The 18,886-nt window shown below is 47.8% G+C and overlaps 1 protein-coding gene across 2 annotated transcripts in view; it reads right to left on the reverse strand.

Annotated features, from left to right (window-relative positions):
• Positions 1–16,291: 16,291 nt before the first annotated feature.
• Positions 16,292–18,886, reverse strand: part of FGD2 (FYVE, RhoGEF and PH domain containing 2) — a 34,340-nt gene continuing 31,745 nt past the window's right edge. The window contains exon 16 of one of the 2 annotated variants that reach the window (XM_084848310.1): positions 16,292–16,631. In XM_084848310.1, coding sequence (XP_084704436.1) covers positions 16,419–16,631 — 213 coding nt within the window. In that variant the 3' untranslated portion in view covers positions 16,292–16,418. The remainder of the gene's footprint in view (positions 16,632–18,886) is intronic. The other variant, XM_084848309.1, reaches the window with a different exon arrangement.

The raw sequence follows: 18,886 nt of genomic DNA on the forward strand, positions 1-18,886 counted from the left end.
ATCCCGAGGACCCAGGAGCTGGCGGCCATAACAACCACTCCCTGGACCAAGAAGATGGCTGCCAGCATACATTCTGAGGACCCAGCTAAGGAGCTGGGGGCTCGTACGGTGGGTGGGGGTTGCTGGCAGGGGGGAAGCAGGATTCGGCCATCTGAATCCCACTTCGGCTCTGGACACCGAAGTGGATCAGGGGGCCCCTGAATCAGCCTGAAGAGAATTGGGCTCATCTTGGAAGCCCCAAAGCAGCCTCTGAGGTGGATCGGGGTGAGGGGTCCCTGCACAGCCCTAATTTTTAGGTGTCTTGGTCTTGAATGGGCAATTAAGACCCATTAGCTTTCCAAAAACACTGCTCCTGGTGCAAATGAAAACTGTTAGAAGTAGTTTGTTGATATGGATCCACACAGCAGCCTGAAATTTTGGACTCTCCTTGGGCATGTGGCTCTGGGGACTGTCATGATGAGCGCCTGCACTTCAAAGTGTATCACTGTATTCCTGACTTCCATTAGATATGCAAAGAGGAAAAGAACTATGACCATGCATGATCCTTTGCCCCCTGACTAGTAGAAATACCACTGAGGCTGCAATCCTGCAATCCAACAATCCTGGGAGTAAATCCCACTGAAGATAGTGAGGCTTACTTCTGAGTAGCCATGTATAGGATTGTACATCTGTACATCCCACCTCTGGCTTCTGAGACCTTACCAGATTTTGCCCATAGATTTTAAAGTTAATCATCAAAGCCATAAGACTAGAAGATAGTGGCTCAGTGGTAGGGCACATGCCTTGCATGGAGAAGGTCCCAGGTTCGATCCCTGGCATCTCCAGGTAGCACAGGAAAAACTCCTGCCTGAAACCCTGGAGAGCCGCTGCCAGTCAGTGTTGACAATACCGGGCTAGATGGACCAATCCTCTGACTTGGTATAAGGCAGCTTCATAGAGTTGTTTAAAAGACTGGGAGGAGGGAGCCGAGAGATTATCAGGATGCTGAATTTTGCTCCCAATACCAACTTTTATTCTTTTGTTCTTGTGCAGTGCAATGGTGGGATTGCCAAATATCTCTTGGTACTGCCTTGATCCCTGTTGGAAACAAGAGCTTGAATTCTAGGTGAGCTCACTATATACTATATAGATCTAACTATGTAGCCGTCCTTATGTCAAATCTCACCCACTTCTTTGTGCCACCTTTAAATGGTTCGTACGTGGCTTGTTCTCTCGTCTCTTTCATTAAAAATCAACAACTCTGTCGCTATGTATAGATCACAGCACCCTCTCCCCCTTCTCACTTTAAAAAAAGCACCAAACCTCTGCTCCACTTTAAAGCTTGCTCTTCCCCCCACCCTCCTCCATTTTAAAAGCATCCTTTAATGAGGCTCCCCTTCCAGCTCCCTGCTCCTGAATACAGCTGGCATCCCTTTAAGGGGGCTGGAGTGAGCTGCAGCCAGTCAGCAGCACCTGATCATGCAGCAGCGAAGGGGAGTGGGAGCGGAGGAGGCAGGGAATGTTCTGCTGTCCTTGGATGAACTCCTCGCTGGCTCGCTCATTAGAGATGCTGCCACGCGGCTGCCGCCGCCTCCTCCTTGGGAAGCTTCTTGCACACAGGGATATTTTTAGTGTGCTTTATACTCTGAGCAGGAACTTCTGCATTACTCTTGCTCCGTAAAACAGGCTGTCAAAGGAGCTGCCAAGGCAACTAGCTGCCGTCCAGCCAGTTTTCCTCCAGCCAGGAGGAAAGGCTCTGTACTGCAGTCAGTGCAGGGGGCCGGTTGGGGGTGGCGGGATCACCCATCTTGATCACATTCGCTGGGCCTGCAATGGGGGCCTCAAGCCCACGCATGGGCAGCAGGATCCGACCTTGGGTCTCATCCGACCATCCATCAGTGGAAGGACAGGCTGGGGGCTCCAATGTCAGCGGGGAGGTGAATCCTCTCCGGGTTTCAGGCAGAACTCTAAAGGAGCTCTCCAAGGTGTTAAGAATTCTGACTGGTTCTGACTAGGGATGGCGGAGAATTCCGCCACAGACTCCAGTGAGGCCGGATTCTAAAGAATCCGGGCCCCCGGAGTCCATGGCGGAATAGAACACTTATCTCTGCCTCCCTGCAGAATCCTCTTCGGCAGGATACTCTGGCTACGGATTTCAAGCGATATGGCTGCCATGCCGTATCGCTGGCTGAAGGGACTGACTGCAGATGCAAATGGTTCTCTGGACTTACCTCAGGGCTGGCCCTACCATTAGGCAGACAACTCAGGTGGCAGACCACGGTGGGGAGCGGCAGCAAAGTCTTGGAGGACCGAGCTCTACGTGCACTACATCGCCTGCCCTGCACCCTCATGGCTGGCCTGCCGCCCTAGAGTGCATTAGAGGCAGCCAAGTGTTGAAGTAAGATTCAACTGTTCACACCTTCCCACGCAGATGCTATGTCCTCCAAAATTACACACACACACAACTGGAACTAGAGAGAGAGAAAACGCTCCATTGGCGGCAATGGAGTTTCCACACATACACACCCCAGCCCCTGCAGTGTGGGTACAGGGGGGAGTAGCTGGGTGGGAAGGTTTAAACCTTCTCCAACTACATGTGGTGATGGGATCCAATCTGGATCAGGACCCCACATGCTTATACTAAAGCAAAACAAAATGGTGAGGATCAGCTACTTTCTATGTATTTAATGTAACATGTTGTTTAGCACTGAGTCAGAGCTTTGGTCCATCTAACCCATAATTATCTGCACTGACTGGCAGCAGCTCTCCAGGGTTTCAGCAGGACTTTTTCCCAGCCTGACTTGGAGCTCCTGGGGATTGAACCTGGGACCTCCTGCTTGCAAAGCAGGTGCAAAGCTGCTGCAGCCCCTTTCCTGCACGGAAACTGCTTCTCCAGGGGGTCTTCCTATGCCATTCAGGGATCACTAAATACAAAAACTATGAGGGTTGTGGCAAATCCGCAACTCAGTCTCACCCCTCTTCCCAGTTTAGTGGTAACTGGGTGCAAAAGAATCACATAATAGGCATCACCCAAGTGGTTCCTGCATTCAAGAGCCCTTAGTGGAGCCATGTGGGAAGATGCCACAGCTAACCAGCTCCCATGCTGCTAACGGAAAGGGCTGAAGGGGCTTTATTAGTTACCTCCTCCTGCAACTCACAGGGCTGGTTCCCTTGATCACCACAGCCCACTGTAGCTTATTTAAGACACGGGGTTGCAGTGGGTGCTGGTGGCCATTTTGAATATTCAGCCCCCAGCAGGAGGTTGCCATTGTTTGTCAACCCAGGCAGCAGGGGTTCTTGAGGGTTAAACAACCCTCAGATAGCCTTTCAGTGTTATACCCGCAAACAGTCCCTGCCACCTGGGTTCAGATGACACAACAAATCCTGGCAACATCCTTTTGGGGGTTGAATATTCAAAATGGCCACCAGGACACACCTCAATGCACTGCAGCTTAAATAAGCCATGGTGCACTACAGCAATCGTGTGAACCCAGTCATAGTCTTGTTCCTGCCTCTATCTTTGTGGCCTTGGCTCCTCTCTCTTAAAGCTGGATTTATCCATGTACATAAGAAACATTGTCCTGAGACTAGTGGAGGCTGGTAGGTCCGATGTCAGTGGGGCAGTGAATCCACTCTGGGTTTCAGCCAGAACCAGTCAGAACTCTAAAGGAGCTATCCATGGTGCTTCAACACTTGGCAGCCTCTACTGCAAAGCAGATTAAATAGCTCCTCTAGAGTTCTGACTGGTTCTGACTACAACCTGGAGCAGATTCACTTCCCCACTGCCATTGGAGCCACCAGCCTCCACTTTTGGCTCCAGCCTCCCTAGAGGTCCCTGGGTTACAGGGATCTTAGCACTCCCTGCATCAAGTAAGGTCTCCCATGGTTAGTCTAGCAGTAAATTGTGTTAGGCATGGAAATTCATCTCCACTCTGTGGGGAACAGTCTATGATGCCAAATACAAATATGTGCGTAATCCTACTCCAGAAGTAAAAACCCTCTCTGGAAGTGCCCTAGCAGCTGGCCAAAGAAAACCAGGATACTTTCGGAAACGTTGCTTTTGCCCTCTTGCACCATCAAATGCAGAGCTTTCTCTTAATGCAGAGCTTTCTCCTGAACCTCACCTTCCCCCTCCCAAGAAAGACCTCACCATTCCCTAACCCAGGCTTCCCAAACCTTGTGCCCTCCAGGTGTGTTGCACTATGGCATTGGCCATTCTGGTTGGGGATAATGGGGACTGCAGCCCCACACATCTGTAGGGCACCAGTGCAATGGATCCTGTCCAGTGGATCTTTCAGGTGGGTCCATGAAGTTCCAACTCTCCAGATGAGGCACCAGATCCTTCAGCATCCCCCATTTTACACATGGAAAGCTCTATGGGAAACTGCAACTACCTCAGAGCCAATGCAGCTTTCCATGGGTGCCCATTACTACTCTGCCTAGGGCAGCTTTTGATCAAAGGGGTCAATAATAATAAACTCAGTAACATTCACAGCCCTGTGTCTGCATCAGGGAGTGGCTACTTCCTAGCCAACTTCAGCTGGTGGCTTACTAATGCCTTAGGCTAGCACGCACATGTATACAGAGGGAAAGAGGCAGAAAGCTAACTTTAGAAATGACTGTTGGTAAGTCTGTGTGGAGTTGGGGAAAGTGCAGAAAAGGGCAACTAAAATGATCAAGTGGCTGGTGTAACTCCACTAGGAGAAGAGGGTATAATAGGTGGGACTGTTTAGTTTAGAAAAGGGTCGAGTAAGGGAAGACAGGATAGAGGCATACAAAATTATGCATGGCATGGAGAAAGTGAATAGGGATACATTTTTCTCCCTCTCTCATAATACCAGAACCTGTGGTCATCCCATGAAGCTGATTGGTGCGCAATTCAGGACAGACAAAAGGAAGTATTTCTTGACATGCTGCATAGTTAAGCTATGGAATTCACTTCCACAAGATGTAGTGATGGCCACCAATTTGGATGGCTTTAAAAAAGGATTGGAGAAATTCCTGGAGGAGAAGGCTACCAATGGCTATTAGTCCTGATGGTTATACTCTACCCCCAGTATCAGAGGCAGGATGCCTATGTACACCAGTTGCTGGTGAACATGAGCAGGAGGGTGCTGTTGCACTCATGTCCTGCTTGTGGGTTTCCTGTAGGCAGCTGGTTGGCCACTGTGTGAACAGAATACTAGACTAGATGGGCCCTTTGTCTGATCCAGCAGGGCTCTTCTTATGTTCTTTGAGGATGAACACAAAAGCCCTTTTCAGATATTTGAAAGAACAATGTATTTGTTTATCTTTTAAAACATATATAGCATGGTTTTGTGTCTATAGATATCACTGTAATTTACATTACGCAAGTCAGGAAGGGTGGTCCTGCTATCTCCATAGCCCTTAGCTAAGTCTGGGAGATGGGCTTGCTGTACTGCCTGCAGGCAGTGTGGCCTCTAGGTTTTTGGAGGTCCTTGGGCAAGAAACACTCTTTGGGCCCCTGCCTCCGTGAGTCTACCTTCTCACTGCCATTATCACCAGCTACTCTTGCTCCTCATCCTCTTTCTCTCATCATTGTTACCTCTTGCTTGCTTGACAGGCAGAGAGCCAGTGGGCAAGCAGGCAGTGGCATCTGCTGCTCCTCCTTCTCACCACCACCATTTTCTGGGCCAGAGCAAGAACCAGGGGAACAAGCAGGTTGCTCTGGTGAAGAGGAGGAGCAACTCCAGGGGGCTGTTGTCAATGGGCCCTTGTTGGGGTGTGGGCCCTAGGCAGGTGCCCAACCGTGCCTACCGTTGATGTTGGCCCTGCCTGCAGGGGTCCAATAAGAAAAAGGGCAGGTATGGGGACCCTCCAAGTAGCTGGCAGCATGCCTAAGCTCACATCATAGGGGGTTTCTTCCCTTGTGGAGTCCCAAACGCCCAGATGCAGCCTGCTTTCTCATTTTCCTGGCCCCATCTGTCTCAGCTGCTCTGCCCTCTCCTCTCTGTGGCTGCAGGAAGTTCCTCACTCCACTGGAATGCAAGACTCTGGCTTTATAGTTGCCCCCAGACAACAGGGCTTTTGTTTCCCCAAAGCATAGAGATTATCTCCTTCTTGGACCCAGACCAGATTTCCCCTGAAGGTCCAGCATCAGAGGTAGGTTCTCAGGGGTAATTTGCACCATCGACCAACTGGTAGCCTTGCCACCAATAAATAGTGCATGAATTTCTTAAGGGCATGTGCAGACACCTGGATGGCAACAGATGAATTGATGGGGGCATGAGAACTGTGAGCGTGTCTGTGCACGTGGTACGTATGTGTGCACATCTCACAAGGCCGAAAGATGACAACAACGATGCAGCTGTACTATCTTGGGCCATTTGAACAGACAGGCATGAAATCAACAAACATATGGATGGCAGCATACTGCAACAGCACTGCCCCGGTCGGGGAGAAGAAGCGACACAGTGACACTTTTAATTACATGTGCAGATGCACCCTAGGAGAAAAAGAAAGCAATTTGCTCTTGACGCCAGGGAAATCCTTTACGCTGAGTGAAACTAAGGCAGCAGGTTTCTAGGTTTGGAGATAGATGTAATCTGGCAACTTGAAAGCTGTGTCGCTTATCAGGTTTGCTGAGGGACAGTAAAGGTGGCCTGAGATGTATGAAAATACATAAGGTCAAGAACGGGGGGTCTGTTATATTGTGTGTATGTGTGTGTGTGTGTGTGTGTGCGCGCGTGCGTGCGTGCGCGTGCATGTGACACACAAGGACACTCTTTCATAGCACGGCACAACCGACCGTGCTGGATGTTAACCAGTGTTGTAGAATCACAGGGTTGGATCCAGGATCTGCCTTTTGCAAGAGTAAGGGCTCTACTCATGGAAGGTCCCTCCACCTGAGTTTTGGGGATCCCTTCTTCCCCACACTACAGCTCTCCCCCTTCAGCAGGGTCTCCTCAGTGTCCATGTAGCAATTTCACAGGGCTGGAGGGGCTGCCATGGGAAAGAGGGGGCTGGAAAGTCCACTTCTGCTAGCGCAGTTGATCCAGCATTGATCTGGATCCAACCCATAGAATTTTAGAGCTGGAAGCCTCCGCCAGGAAAGTAAAATAAGGGACAACATAAAAGACATGTCACTCCTTACATCAGCAGGGACCCTCTGAGCCAGAGCACACATCCCATGTTGTTGTTTGTTGTTCAGTCGTTCAGTCGTGTCCGACTCTTCGTGACCCCATGGACCATAGCACGCCAGGCCTTCCTGTCCTGACACGTAACTCAGGTGAGTACATTCCACAAGAGATGTTTTGTCTTCTAAGGTTCAGGAATACTGGATTGCCTCCGTACTCTTTCCCTTATTCTTTTCTCCCCAGACGTCCCCTAGGACCAATGCTACAAGATGATGTAGTGGTCTACCCATGGGAATTATGGGAAATAAAAATGGGAGCCCCTCACCACCAGAGGATCCGTACCCTTGGCAGGAGAAGGATTATGGCTGTGAAAACTGTGGCAGTGGTGAAAAATGGATGTCATTCCCCCAAAACAAATCTGAGCCAGAGAGCACTTTTGAATCAGCCCTCTTAGGTACTGGCCAGATGGGAAGTAAATAAAGCCTGATCTTGCTGTGCTTGTTCCAAAGAAATGCAGATTGCTCAAGGTGGCAGTTGAACAGTTCCGAGGAAATGGTGCACCGAGTGCTAGAGAGTGAGCAGAACAAATAGAACAAACAAACCTTCTGCTCGGAAGCTTCTGCCAGTGCAGAACACAGTGGCTGGGCTGTTTAGATGTCCAGCCAGAATAACCTGCCATTGCATTGTCCATCTTGCCGGTTGTGGTCATCATAAAGCCCAATCTTTGTAATAGGGGGTAACCTGGGGAACCTGCCCTGAATCTCCCCAGAGGTCCCTGGTTTTGTTTGTATTGGACCAGGGTGTCAGCAGAGAGAGGGTCCCTCTGCTCTAAAACTCACTTTTTCCCCTGATTCTTTTGACAGTAAAAACTTAAGTTGGTGATCAAAATTCCCTGCGAGTTCATTCTTCTCCCAGAGGGTTGCCTCAGTGATACAGGTTTTTGGTTCTCAGAACCAGGAGCAAGAATCTACAGTGATATTTCTTTGGTCTACAACCCTTATTCTTCCCTGGGTTGCTGTGATAGAAGGAAGAAATGCTACTAATCTGGAGCACCATTCCTGCCCAAGGTCTTACCCCCATATATGTCCCTGAGCTATTGAAACAAACAGCACATCGCCACCACCTGGTCTGAGGAAGGATTAAGAGAAAGACTGCTAGTATATGAATCATATCCACAATGCAGATCCCTGCAGCAATGCACACGGGTGCACACTGAAGAGCATACCAGCCTCTGTGTCTAATGTATGCAGATGCACACCATTCAAAGGGAAGCTTGCCCCACTGACTTCATCATCCCTGAATTTGATCCACATACTCTTTTTGTTTTTCTATCTAGGAATTGTCCAGTGGAATTGTCCAGTGTTAAAAGACACCCTTCCCAGGCTAATTCACACAACCACTTGTGGGGGTCATTCGATCCATGCAAACATTAATGGCTTTCCCCATTAATGGATGGCACAATGTGCATGTAGGAACCTGGTTGTCCACTTTGGTTTGGTCATTATAAATGGTGAGGATTTTGCACAGCACATCATGGGTATGTTGGCAATTTAGGCTCAAATGGAAAATGACATGCTCAATCCATGCAAGATTTGTTCCTCTCCTCTTCTCCCTTGCTTGGGCTGAATATGGCCTACTTGACATAGTTGTTGTAAGCATTACTGGGAAGCCACCTTATACGGAGTCAGGCCCTGGGTCCATCTAGCCCAGCATTGCCGACACTGACAGGCAGCAGCTGTCTAGGGTTTCAGGAAGGATTCTTTCCTAGCCCTATCTGGAGATGCTGGGGATTGAAACTGGGATCTTCTGCATGCAAAGCAAGTGCTCTGCCACTGAGCCACGGCCCCTCCCTGAACTGAAGAGTGGTGTTGATATTGTTAACGCAGTTCTTCTTCTGACGATGATGATAATTGATGTATATAGATAGCACAATAAATCCTCCAAAAATAGTGCAGGAGTCAGTGCTGTCTGCCCTGGGATGGTAATAGCGTTGGCGTGAAGTGGAAAAGATAGATCAAGGTCAGATGCTTGCAGAAGAGGCAACACAGCAGTCTCTTCCCCCATCCTGGATTTATCAATGGTTTGGCGGGTCCCACTTCCCCATTGTGACTCTGCCTCACCATGTGGGTTTCACAATATATTTTGGTCAGAGTTTACAAGAAAAGGCAATGGTGGTGAAGGGAGGGGGGAATTCCAGTAAATTGCCTCTTGTTCTTCTTCATTCTTGAGAATCGGAAGTGCTTGGACTTCTCGTTGGGGATTTCAGTTTCTGCTTAACCAGGAAAGGGGCCTTTCTTCTCTAACCTTTGCTTAATGTCAGGCCCTTGCAGAACCTGCCAGATATTTGTGTCTTTCCCCCATTGGTGCTATTGTTCTAGGTTTATTGGTCCCCTCAGTTTCATAGGTTTCCCTCAGTGTCATGACAAGGGGAAAGGAATTTCCTCACTTTGGAACAAGACACAGAAGCATGCAAGTTCTAGAGCAGCGGTGGGCAGACTTCAGGTTTGCAAGATCTACTTTCTTTGTTTGTTTGTTTTTCACTACAGTCCCAAGATCCACTGACCAGAGCCTGGTGCAGAAGACATGCATTGAAAATCCAAGAATTCTGAGCCCAGGAATTTGTTCTGAGTTCCAGAACTGAATGGAGCTCATAGTCCTTCTACACAAACTCTGCTCTTGCTAACCGCAAGCATCCCTCATTTCAGCGAGTATAATTTAGGCCAGGGAAAATGCATCATTTTGTTGCTGCTATTGTTAAAAACAATTAAGAGTCTTAATTGCTGCTTGCTACTGCAAATCACCCAGAGATCTACCAGTAGATGCAAAACTACCTTCTGCCTAACTCTGCTCTAGAGCAGGGGTGGGCAACCTGGTGCCCTCCAGGAGTTTTGGAGCAACTCCCAGCAGCCCTAGCCAGCATGGCCAATGGTCAAGGATTGTAGGAGCTGTAGCCCAAAACATCTGGAGGGAGCCTCTGTTCTAGAGACCTATTTTCCTCACTGATCAGGTTTTGACATCTTTGAGGGCAAACAGGCCTTGACCTGCCCAGCCTGTAAACAAGCTGCATTGGCTACTGGTGCCCTCTTTGGGGAGGAACCTGTTTTCCCCGCTTGTACTGAACCCCACTGCAGGCAGCTTCTGACGTTCATTTTAAGGTTTCATGTGCACCTGGGCCCAGTCAGGTGACATAACACAACCCTCATAACACACACACACACACACCCCATTGCAAAAGGCCACAAAAGGGGTCACGGCTCCCATCTCATCTGGGCCAGTGCAGTGTCTGCTGATCGGCCTGACAACATGATGGTGAGTGTTCCTGGAAGCAATGACTTGGAGTTCAATGAGGGATCAGGATGACTCAAGCCTTGCCCTGGATTCATCACACATTCCTGCCCTTTCACCTACTGTTCACATTTGCTCGGTTCTAACATCGCATTACAAATCATGCCTGGGAACTGTTTTCCCACTCACTCCCCTCCAAGTCTTTTATAATTCTACATCACACCATGCAGGAGTTTGTTCAATTACCTCACCAGACCTTCATCTGAATGCCTGTCTCCAAATTAAGGGATTCCTGTGGCGGAGACGGGAATCCATTCCACAGAGCTCTTCTGCAGTCTTAATTCCTTCGCCATCTTTGCAGTGGGGAGTTTCCCTTCTCGAGATCAGTGGAGAGATCATTTCCATGAAGCTTTGGGGCATCCCCGTCCCCTTAAAATAAGGGACATCTGGCAAGATCAGCTAAATTCCCAGCTCTGAGCCTTACTTCTGAACATGCAGATATGATAGCACACCAAGGATGTTAGCTTCAGAGTCAGTTGCTCTTCAGGGGGCCAGATCATGTACCGGACATGAAAACAGCTTGCTTGCTTGCTTGTTTGCTTGCTTGCTTGCTTGCTTGCTTGCTTGCTTTATTTATTTATTTATTTATTTATTTATTTATTTGTAGTTATTTATTTGAAGTATTTTTATGATGCTCCTCAACCAAAAAAGGCCCCCAGAGCAGCTTACAGACAATCCCTGCCCACAGTCTCACATTCTAAAAAGTCACGACACGCAAGAAAAAGGAATGAGGATGGAAGAGAGGGGAAATAAAGCCTTTTAGCAGGGCTGGTGGAATGTTCCTCCACTCAGCCTGCTGGAATGGCTGCTTCTCAATACTCAAATGAGAGGTGAAATGAATATTCCAGCGAGCCCCAAACTTGCAACAGGGAGCTTCTCTCTGCAGCTAGAGAGCTTGCGTTGTATAGTGGAGTGGAAAAAGCGTTGAATTTGGACCATGGAAACCTGAATTCAAATCCCTACTCAGCCTTAAAGCCCACTTCTCCCAGTCCAGCCTAAGTCACAGAGTTCTTGTGAGGATAACATGGGATGAAGAGCTACCCTGAGCGGCTTAGAGGAAGGGTGGGCTACAAATGCAATAGATCAACTTTTATTGTGATAAGGTTTTTATTGTTTTAAATTGTTATACACCACCTTGATGGCAGAGGAGGCTGGTGTTTCCTATGCCAGTGGGGCAGTGAATCTGCTCCGGGTTTCAGTCAGAACCAGTCAGAGCTCTCAAAAAGCTATCCAAGGTGTTTAGAGTTCTGACTGAAACCCGGAGCAGATTCACCACCCCACTGACATCGGAGCCACCAGCCTCCACTGCTTGAGGGCTCTTGAGCAAATAACACAGTATATAAATGTTAATAATAAATAAAATAAACAAATCAATTTGTTATTCAGCATTTTGGAGGTGTGAAGCTTTCTGGTAAATGTGTCTTTATTAAACAAAACCAGCTAAAAACAGTGCTGCATTTCAGTCTCAGCAAAGCTCTAAAAACATCCATTTTCCATCAGCTTTCATCTAGATTCAAAATGTATTTATTTTAATCTTTCTTTTTTTAATTTATTCCCTGTCCAGTCCTGTAGCTCAGGGCAGTTTAAAAATTTCTACAACATATCTTTGCAGTATCCCTGGAGATTGTTGGGACGTGGATCTAAGCTTTGATTTGGTTTCAGCTTTATTTTGGTACATCATCAGCACACTGTGAACCCTTCCCTATCCACTTGTTTTGACAATGAGACTTCTGTGTGAGACAGCTTGTGGCAAGGAATCAGACTATAGTGTGAAGTTCCAGAATGGCAATAAAAATAGAAGCAGGGCGACCTTTGGCTGGGAAGCAATTTCTCAAGTTTATTAGCTTGAGGAAAGCAGGAAGTCTATTATTGGGATCAGAGGCCCATCGGTGATTGGGATAATGACAGCTTGGCCGTGTGGCCTTGTTTTGTTCCTCTCTGAAATGCAGGATGACGCTAACCAGGAAATGATTTGGGAAGATGTTCCAGGCTTTGGGGGGCTTCTTCTGCTTTTCACAACAACCAACTGGGTTTTTCTAGTTTTTAAAGGATGGCGAGGTACGTTACTAATTTATTAAGCAACAAAATGTCTTTGACTGGCTTTGGGTAGCTAGATGGGCCAGGACTACATGGGTCATGGAATTGCTATTTCATTGTGTAGTTTTCAAAGGATTTTTAAATTATTATTATTATTATTTACATTTCTATACCGCCCCATAGCCAAAGCTCATAAAACACACAGACAATATACACAAAGACAAGATATAACTAAAAACAACTTTGAACAGTCACTCATAACCAAAGACAGATCCAGGAGCAATTAAAAACTCATCATGTGCTGCCAAATGCCTGAGAGAAGAGGAAGGTCTTAACCTGGTGCAGAGAAGATAACAATGTTGGTGCCAAGCAGGCCTCGTCAGGGAGACCATTCCACAGGTGAAGGGCCACAACTGAGAAGTCCTTCTCCATCATTGCCACCCTCTAAGCTTCTCTTGGAGGAGGCACCTGGTTGTTTTACAACTGTTGTGCACTTCAGACAGTTTTTCTCCCAATAAATCATTATGGAATGTGGCTGAGTGTCAAGCACAGGAGGATGAGAAAATCTGCCTTTACCCATACAGCACTAACACTTATGTGCCCTGGATGGACCCTTAACATTGTAACATGGACAAGAGCCTTTCCACCCCAACATACACACATTTGGGATACTGGCTGCTCCATCCTCCACGGAACTTCTGCTTTCTATCCTGGACTGCTAGGACTTTGCTTGCTCAAAATCCAGGCCTTTTGATGTTTGCTAATCTTAGTATTAAAAGGGTTTAAAAAAAGAAGTTGATCACCCTTACTTGGATTTCTCTATTTTATGTCTTATACTGCTCCCTGGTGTGCAAAAGGTGAATTACAGAATCCTCCAATATTTATTTTTTTAATATTGAAGGTGTCACAGGACTCTTCTTTGGTAATAGACTAGTTCAACCTACCCCTCTGGAATTAGAACCAGTGGCAGCTGGTGGCTCCAATGTCAGTGGGGCAGTGAAGCCACTCCGGGTTCCAGTCAGAACCAGTCAGAACTCTAAAGTAGCTATCCAAGGTACTTCATGGATTCACCACCCCACTGACATTGCAGCCACCAGCCACCACTGATTAGAACCCTCCAAACATTTATTACTTTCAGGGAAGTTTGATCTTAAAAGTAATTTTTAGACTCACCAATTCCCATTGGCCATGCTGGCTGGGAATTATAGGAGTTGTAGTCCAACATGTCTGGAGGGTGACAGTTTAGGGGAGGCTGGCTTGGGAGATTACTAGTTCTAATCACATCTAATGCAGACTTCAGTTTACTGTGAGTGATTTATTTTCATTGTTCCTCAGATAAACCCTCTTGTCTGTTAACTCTGAGTAATTGTCAGCGAAACTCACACTTAGGCCAAATCTACATGGAGGCAGTTTTTGAGGTGATTCCCTTTAAAGCTGGAATTTTTAATGAAATTGGCTTCACTCCTCCCAGGGCAAACAGTAGCCAGTAAAGTGGTTTATACATTAAGAAAAATTTGCTTGCATGGGGCAAATGACACCTGAAATCGTGGGGTTGGATGGGCAGAGTCCCATGAGTAGAAATGAACATCATCAACTGTGTAGGTGCAGGACGCGAATGAATGGAGGTTTTCTCCCCACCCCTCCCACACACACACACACACACACACCACTCTCAGTGAACTGCAATGGAGGACAAGTTACTTCCAAGTAGGCAACTTTAGCAGACAGCACAAGCCTCCGTTCCCAGCCCTTCTTTGCATGATTAGGGGTTATGTGGGGGCCATCAGCTGTTAAAATCAGTAAGGCTCTCCATATCTGCGCATCTCCATAAGTGCATACCTTCGCATTTCCATAACAGTGCGGTTTGAGGCTTGCTCTCTGCCACTCTCCCAGCTGCCTCCCCTCCACGGGCAGTGAACTGCAACAGATGACAAGTTACTTCCAAGTAGGGATGCCTAGTTTTAAAAGAACAGTCTTGAGGGTTGCTCTCCAGCACTCCCACTCCCCACTCCTGCGCTCAGTGAATATTTATAACACCAGGCAGAGGAATTCTCCTGACTCCTCTGGTCCTGTACTCGGCAAAATGCAGTTTGAAATTACTTCTGGGTAGACATGATTCTGCTCTCCCCACACCCACCCCCTGCCACTTTCAGCCCTCTCAGTTCAGCTCACACGAGACTACAAAATGCACTGAAAACCCATGATGGGAAAATCCCTCAGAAATCCAGTTTCACAAAATCTGGATTTTACAGCAAGAAAAAGCGGGCTGGCTACTGGGACCAGCATATGTCACCTATTATGATCATCTTCAGGGTGCAGTAGAACCGGAGTAAAAGCCCCATGTAGATACCTCCATAAAGGGTTTGAACTTATACCCTGTTACCTCTGCCTACTCAGTGCTATTAACATACAAAGACACTGTCAAATAAACACAAATCCTTACTGATGAGAAAAGGAAAGAGATTATGTGTCAAGATAAGAAAGTAATAGGCTAAAGAATATTCCAAAGAATCAACATGCACTGAGGTCAGAGGTGCTAGGAAACAAGCTGAGTCACCGGCATTTATTTCCATGCCCATGTGGAAGTCCCTGATGACTGGAAAGGGGTGTAAGAACATTGGCATTTATTGGTCTTTATTACATGTATACCTTGCTTTCCCCCAGGCAGCTCAGATAAGGTTCCCAGGCAATCTCTCATCCAGCTAACTTACAAAGCCAAATATGTTTCAGCAGCAGAACTGTGTCATATGCCTCCAGACCATTCTCTGAGCCAAACCAAGATCTATCTGATCCAGCATTCTGCCTCCAACAGTGGACAGTCTGCTGCCTCTGGAAACTCCCAGCCAGGAGCCATCTTCTGCTGCTTGTCCCCAGGTACTCAGAAGTATTAGTTCCCCTTAATCTGCAGGCTCTGTTTAGGTATCATAGCTAAAAACCCATGGTCAGCCTCACCTCCTTGAATGTGTCTAAACCAGGGGGGGGAAATCTGTGGACTACATCTCCCATCATCCCTGAACGTTGGCCATGCTGGCTGGGGTTGATGGAGACCAACAACATCTGGAGGGTGACAGGTTCCCTACTGCTGGTCTAAACCTTTTAAAAAGCCATTAAAGCTGGTGGCCATCACAGGGCCTAGAATGCACAGATTTCTCACTGGGCCCAACAGATAGCTTGGCCCTGTTCCAGAGTTATGTGCCATAGATGGACCTGGGCCAAAGAACCCACCCACATGTTGAAGAACATATTTGGTGGTGGGCAGAATCACCAGCATACGTACGGGCTAGCAGAGGTTTCCTCAGCATCTCTGCAAGTGGCCAGTTCTGTTGCTTCCTTTCGTGGTGGGGAAGGAGCATCTGGATTCTGCAGCCTAAAGAGGTGCAACAGCAGCATCCATGAAAGTGGAGGCTGGTGGCTCTGATGCCAGGGAGGCAGGGAATCCACTCCGTTTCAGTCAGAACCAATCAGAACTCTACAGGAGCTATCCAAGGTACAAAGCAGAGTTCTGACTGAAACCTGGAACAGATTCCCCACCCCACTGACATCGGAGCCACCAGCCTCCACTGGCCCATAAGAGGTTAATTTTGCTGACTGGGCTATGGGAGTGTGTACATATAAGAAAGGTTGGTTGTGCCAATGTGCAGTGTGTGTTTGCATATGGATGGTTAGTATGTGAATGGGAAAGCACTTCAGCAAACACCTGCAGGTCTCCTTTGTGATCCACAAGAAAGTATTGTGACTTGATGGGTGCATCTGACACATTTCTGCTTGGCTGGCCCATACGCAAACTAGGGAAATGAGAGCTAGGCAGAAATACTGTGACATGGACAAATGGTTGAAAAGTTATAGTTGAATTGTTTTTATTAATAATAATAAAAAAAACAAGAAGGGGGGATTGCTTTCCTTTTACAGATGTTTAAATGATGGCTTAGAGTATGCAACAGCCTCACAAGAAGGCTCCAATTATTCCAGTTCATCAAATGAGTCTTCCTCCTCTTCTCCCCGAGCTGACTGTGCTATAGCCTTCATCCACCGCTGTTTCAGTTCCTCAGTCTCAGCAACCAATGTATAGACCTGTGTGGACTGTACCAGCTGGAAGATGTGGCGGGTGTCACTCTGAGGCATCTCTTTGACTTGATAGCCCAGGAGGGGGATGGACGTGTGGGCCTTGACATCCTGAGAGATGGGGGGGCGGGAAATGAGAGGCTCAAACAGAGGTTTTTTTCAGATGCCCCAAAACTGACTCCATAAAATCAGTCCATGAGTTGCTCCACATTTAACCATGGGCAGGGCCAGTCCAAGACATTCCACCCGCCCCCACCCGCCCACCATCCAATTCCACATACAGAAGCAAACTGGACTAGAAGTTGAATTTAACTTCAGTCCTGGGGATGGGGCAGCATCCTCCATCATGCAGGCCTCAGATATAAATGCCCATATCTTTTCCCCAAAGAGCAGAAAAACCATTGTGAGGGGGCATTTTGAGCAGAAAAACAGGGCACAGGACAGGCCATGTACACACACAGTGCTGTCTTCCAAGAGAGGGGAATGGTTGGGGGGGCTCAGGAGGAATACCTGGGGGGAGGCTGCTGCTGCTGGTCCCCCCCCCCAAGCATCTGAAACTGAGGTGGGTGCCTTACTCTGCCTAATGGTAGGGCTAGCCCTGACAATGGCGTTCCCAACCTGGGCTGATTTTGCAACATCTAAGGCCCAGACTAGTCCTGACACACCGTTGTTTCTTTCTTCTTATGAGGTCTTTTGTTTGTTTGTTTGTTTGTTTGTTTGTTCTGTTTCTACCAAATGCAGCCTTAAGATGCCACTATAATTTAAACAGATAAATGGTAGCGGGAGGGGCTGCTTAACAACTTCCTCTCCAGCCATTTTTCTATTCAAGGTCGGGATCTGCCAGGACTAGAACTGGGAACCTTTGGCTGAGTTCACACGCCATGCTAAGCCACCCTGAGAATAAGCCCCCGTGGGCTGGTTGTTGGCTTGCTAACGTGACAGATGATCGGGTGCTCTGCGGCTTGCTGTGGCTTGTTTCCCCACTCAAACCTCCCACTAACTCACAGCATGTATCCTAGGCACCTTTGTGGCAGAACTCCTCGTTTCCTCAGTCCCTATGTCAGCACCCTTTCTGCAATTGGTCTGCCAGAGTTGCTGGCTCATGCTGGAAACTCTTCCCCCTGCCCCTGACATCAGATCACCAACTGGAATTATTTTTCTGAGCCCTTATGAAGGCAGAAACGTGCTATCATTTTTTCCCCAGAGTCTTGCAGAAGTGCTCAAGACCACCTCTCCACTATTTAGCCAAGCATACAGATATCCCCCTCTTGTCAATGTCCTTGTCCTCCCCTTCCCTTGCTACTGAATAACTTTTTTAAAAAGTCTGCTTCACCTATTCCACCCACACCAAAAGATCCTTCTCCTGCAGCTGCCTGCCACTTTCAGCTACCCACCCCCACTCCTTCATGCTTGTCAGTTTTCTCCACTGGTCACTGTTGTTAGCTGTCACATATACATGTGGGTTGCAGAGCAGTGAGGTGGATTGGTAAACATATGCAAATTTCGAGGCTGAGCGATGAGGGGGATCGGCAAAGATACGCAAATTTCAAAGCCGAGCAGTGAGAGGTACTGGTAAAGGTATGCAAATTTCAAGGTAAGCATACCCAAGTTTCAAGGCAGAGCAGCTGAGGGGGAAATTACACAAATTGCATAGTGGTGGACGTTTGCATCTTGCACAAGATGCGAAAATAAAAAAATATATTTTTAAAAAAGATTTCAAATGTATTCAGGACACTCTCTGGTATCCTTTCTTCTTATTTTTTGGGACCACAGGGCAGGGGGCACTGACAAGGGATTAGGGAGGATGGTGGAAGCACTAGCAAGATCATGAGGAGCAGCAGGGGTTTTCGCTGCTCTTGCCAGGCAGCTCTCTTGCCATTCCGACTCTATGATGAAGTCACCCTGCTGGGCTCGGACATCACAACAAGCCACCCTGAAAACAAGCCACCCTGAACAACCCAAGAACAAGCCATGGGTTCTCAGGGTGGCTTGTTCGTGAAAAACTAGCCACTCTGCGGAAACCGCACCAGGTTGGGATGTTACGACAACCCACCGTGGTTGTTGTGATGTGTGAACCAGGTCCGTATGTGGTGGCCCTATGTACTGAGCTAGCAGAAAGGTAGTGTGAAACACCTTGGCAATGAAGTACTCTCAACTCTAGACTGACCCTGCCTGCTCAGGCTAGCCATTGGGCCCTCCTGAACAGGAAGGACTATAAAGTCTTCCTGTTTGGACTGGGATCTTGCCTGAACAACAAAGGCTTCCTGTCTCTGATGTGTTCCTGGATCACCCCTCAGCTCTGACTCCCTGGCTCAACTCCTGGTTCCCAGATCACCCTCGACAGCTGTCTACAGCTCAGCCCTGAC

This window comes from Heloderma suspectum, chromosome 4 (assembly GCF_057233095.1).
Source record: "Heloderma suspectum isolate Gila_16-S chromosome 4, 16-S_ref, whole genome shotgun sequence".
NCBI classification, from domain to species: domain Eukaryota; kingdom Metazoa; phylum Chordata; class Lepidosauria; order Squamata; family Helodermatidae; genus Heloderma; species Heloderma suspectum.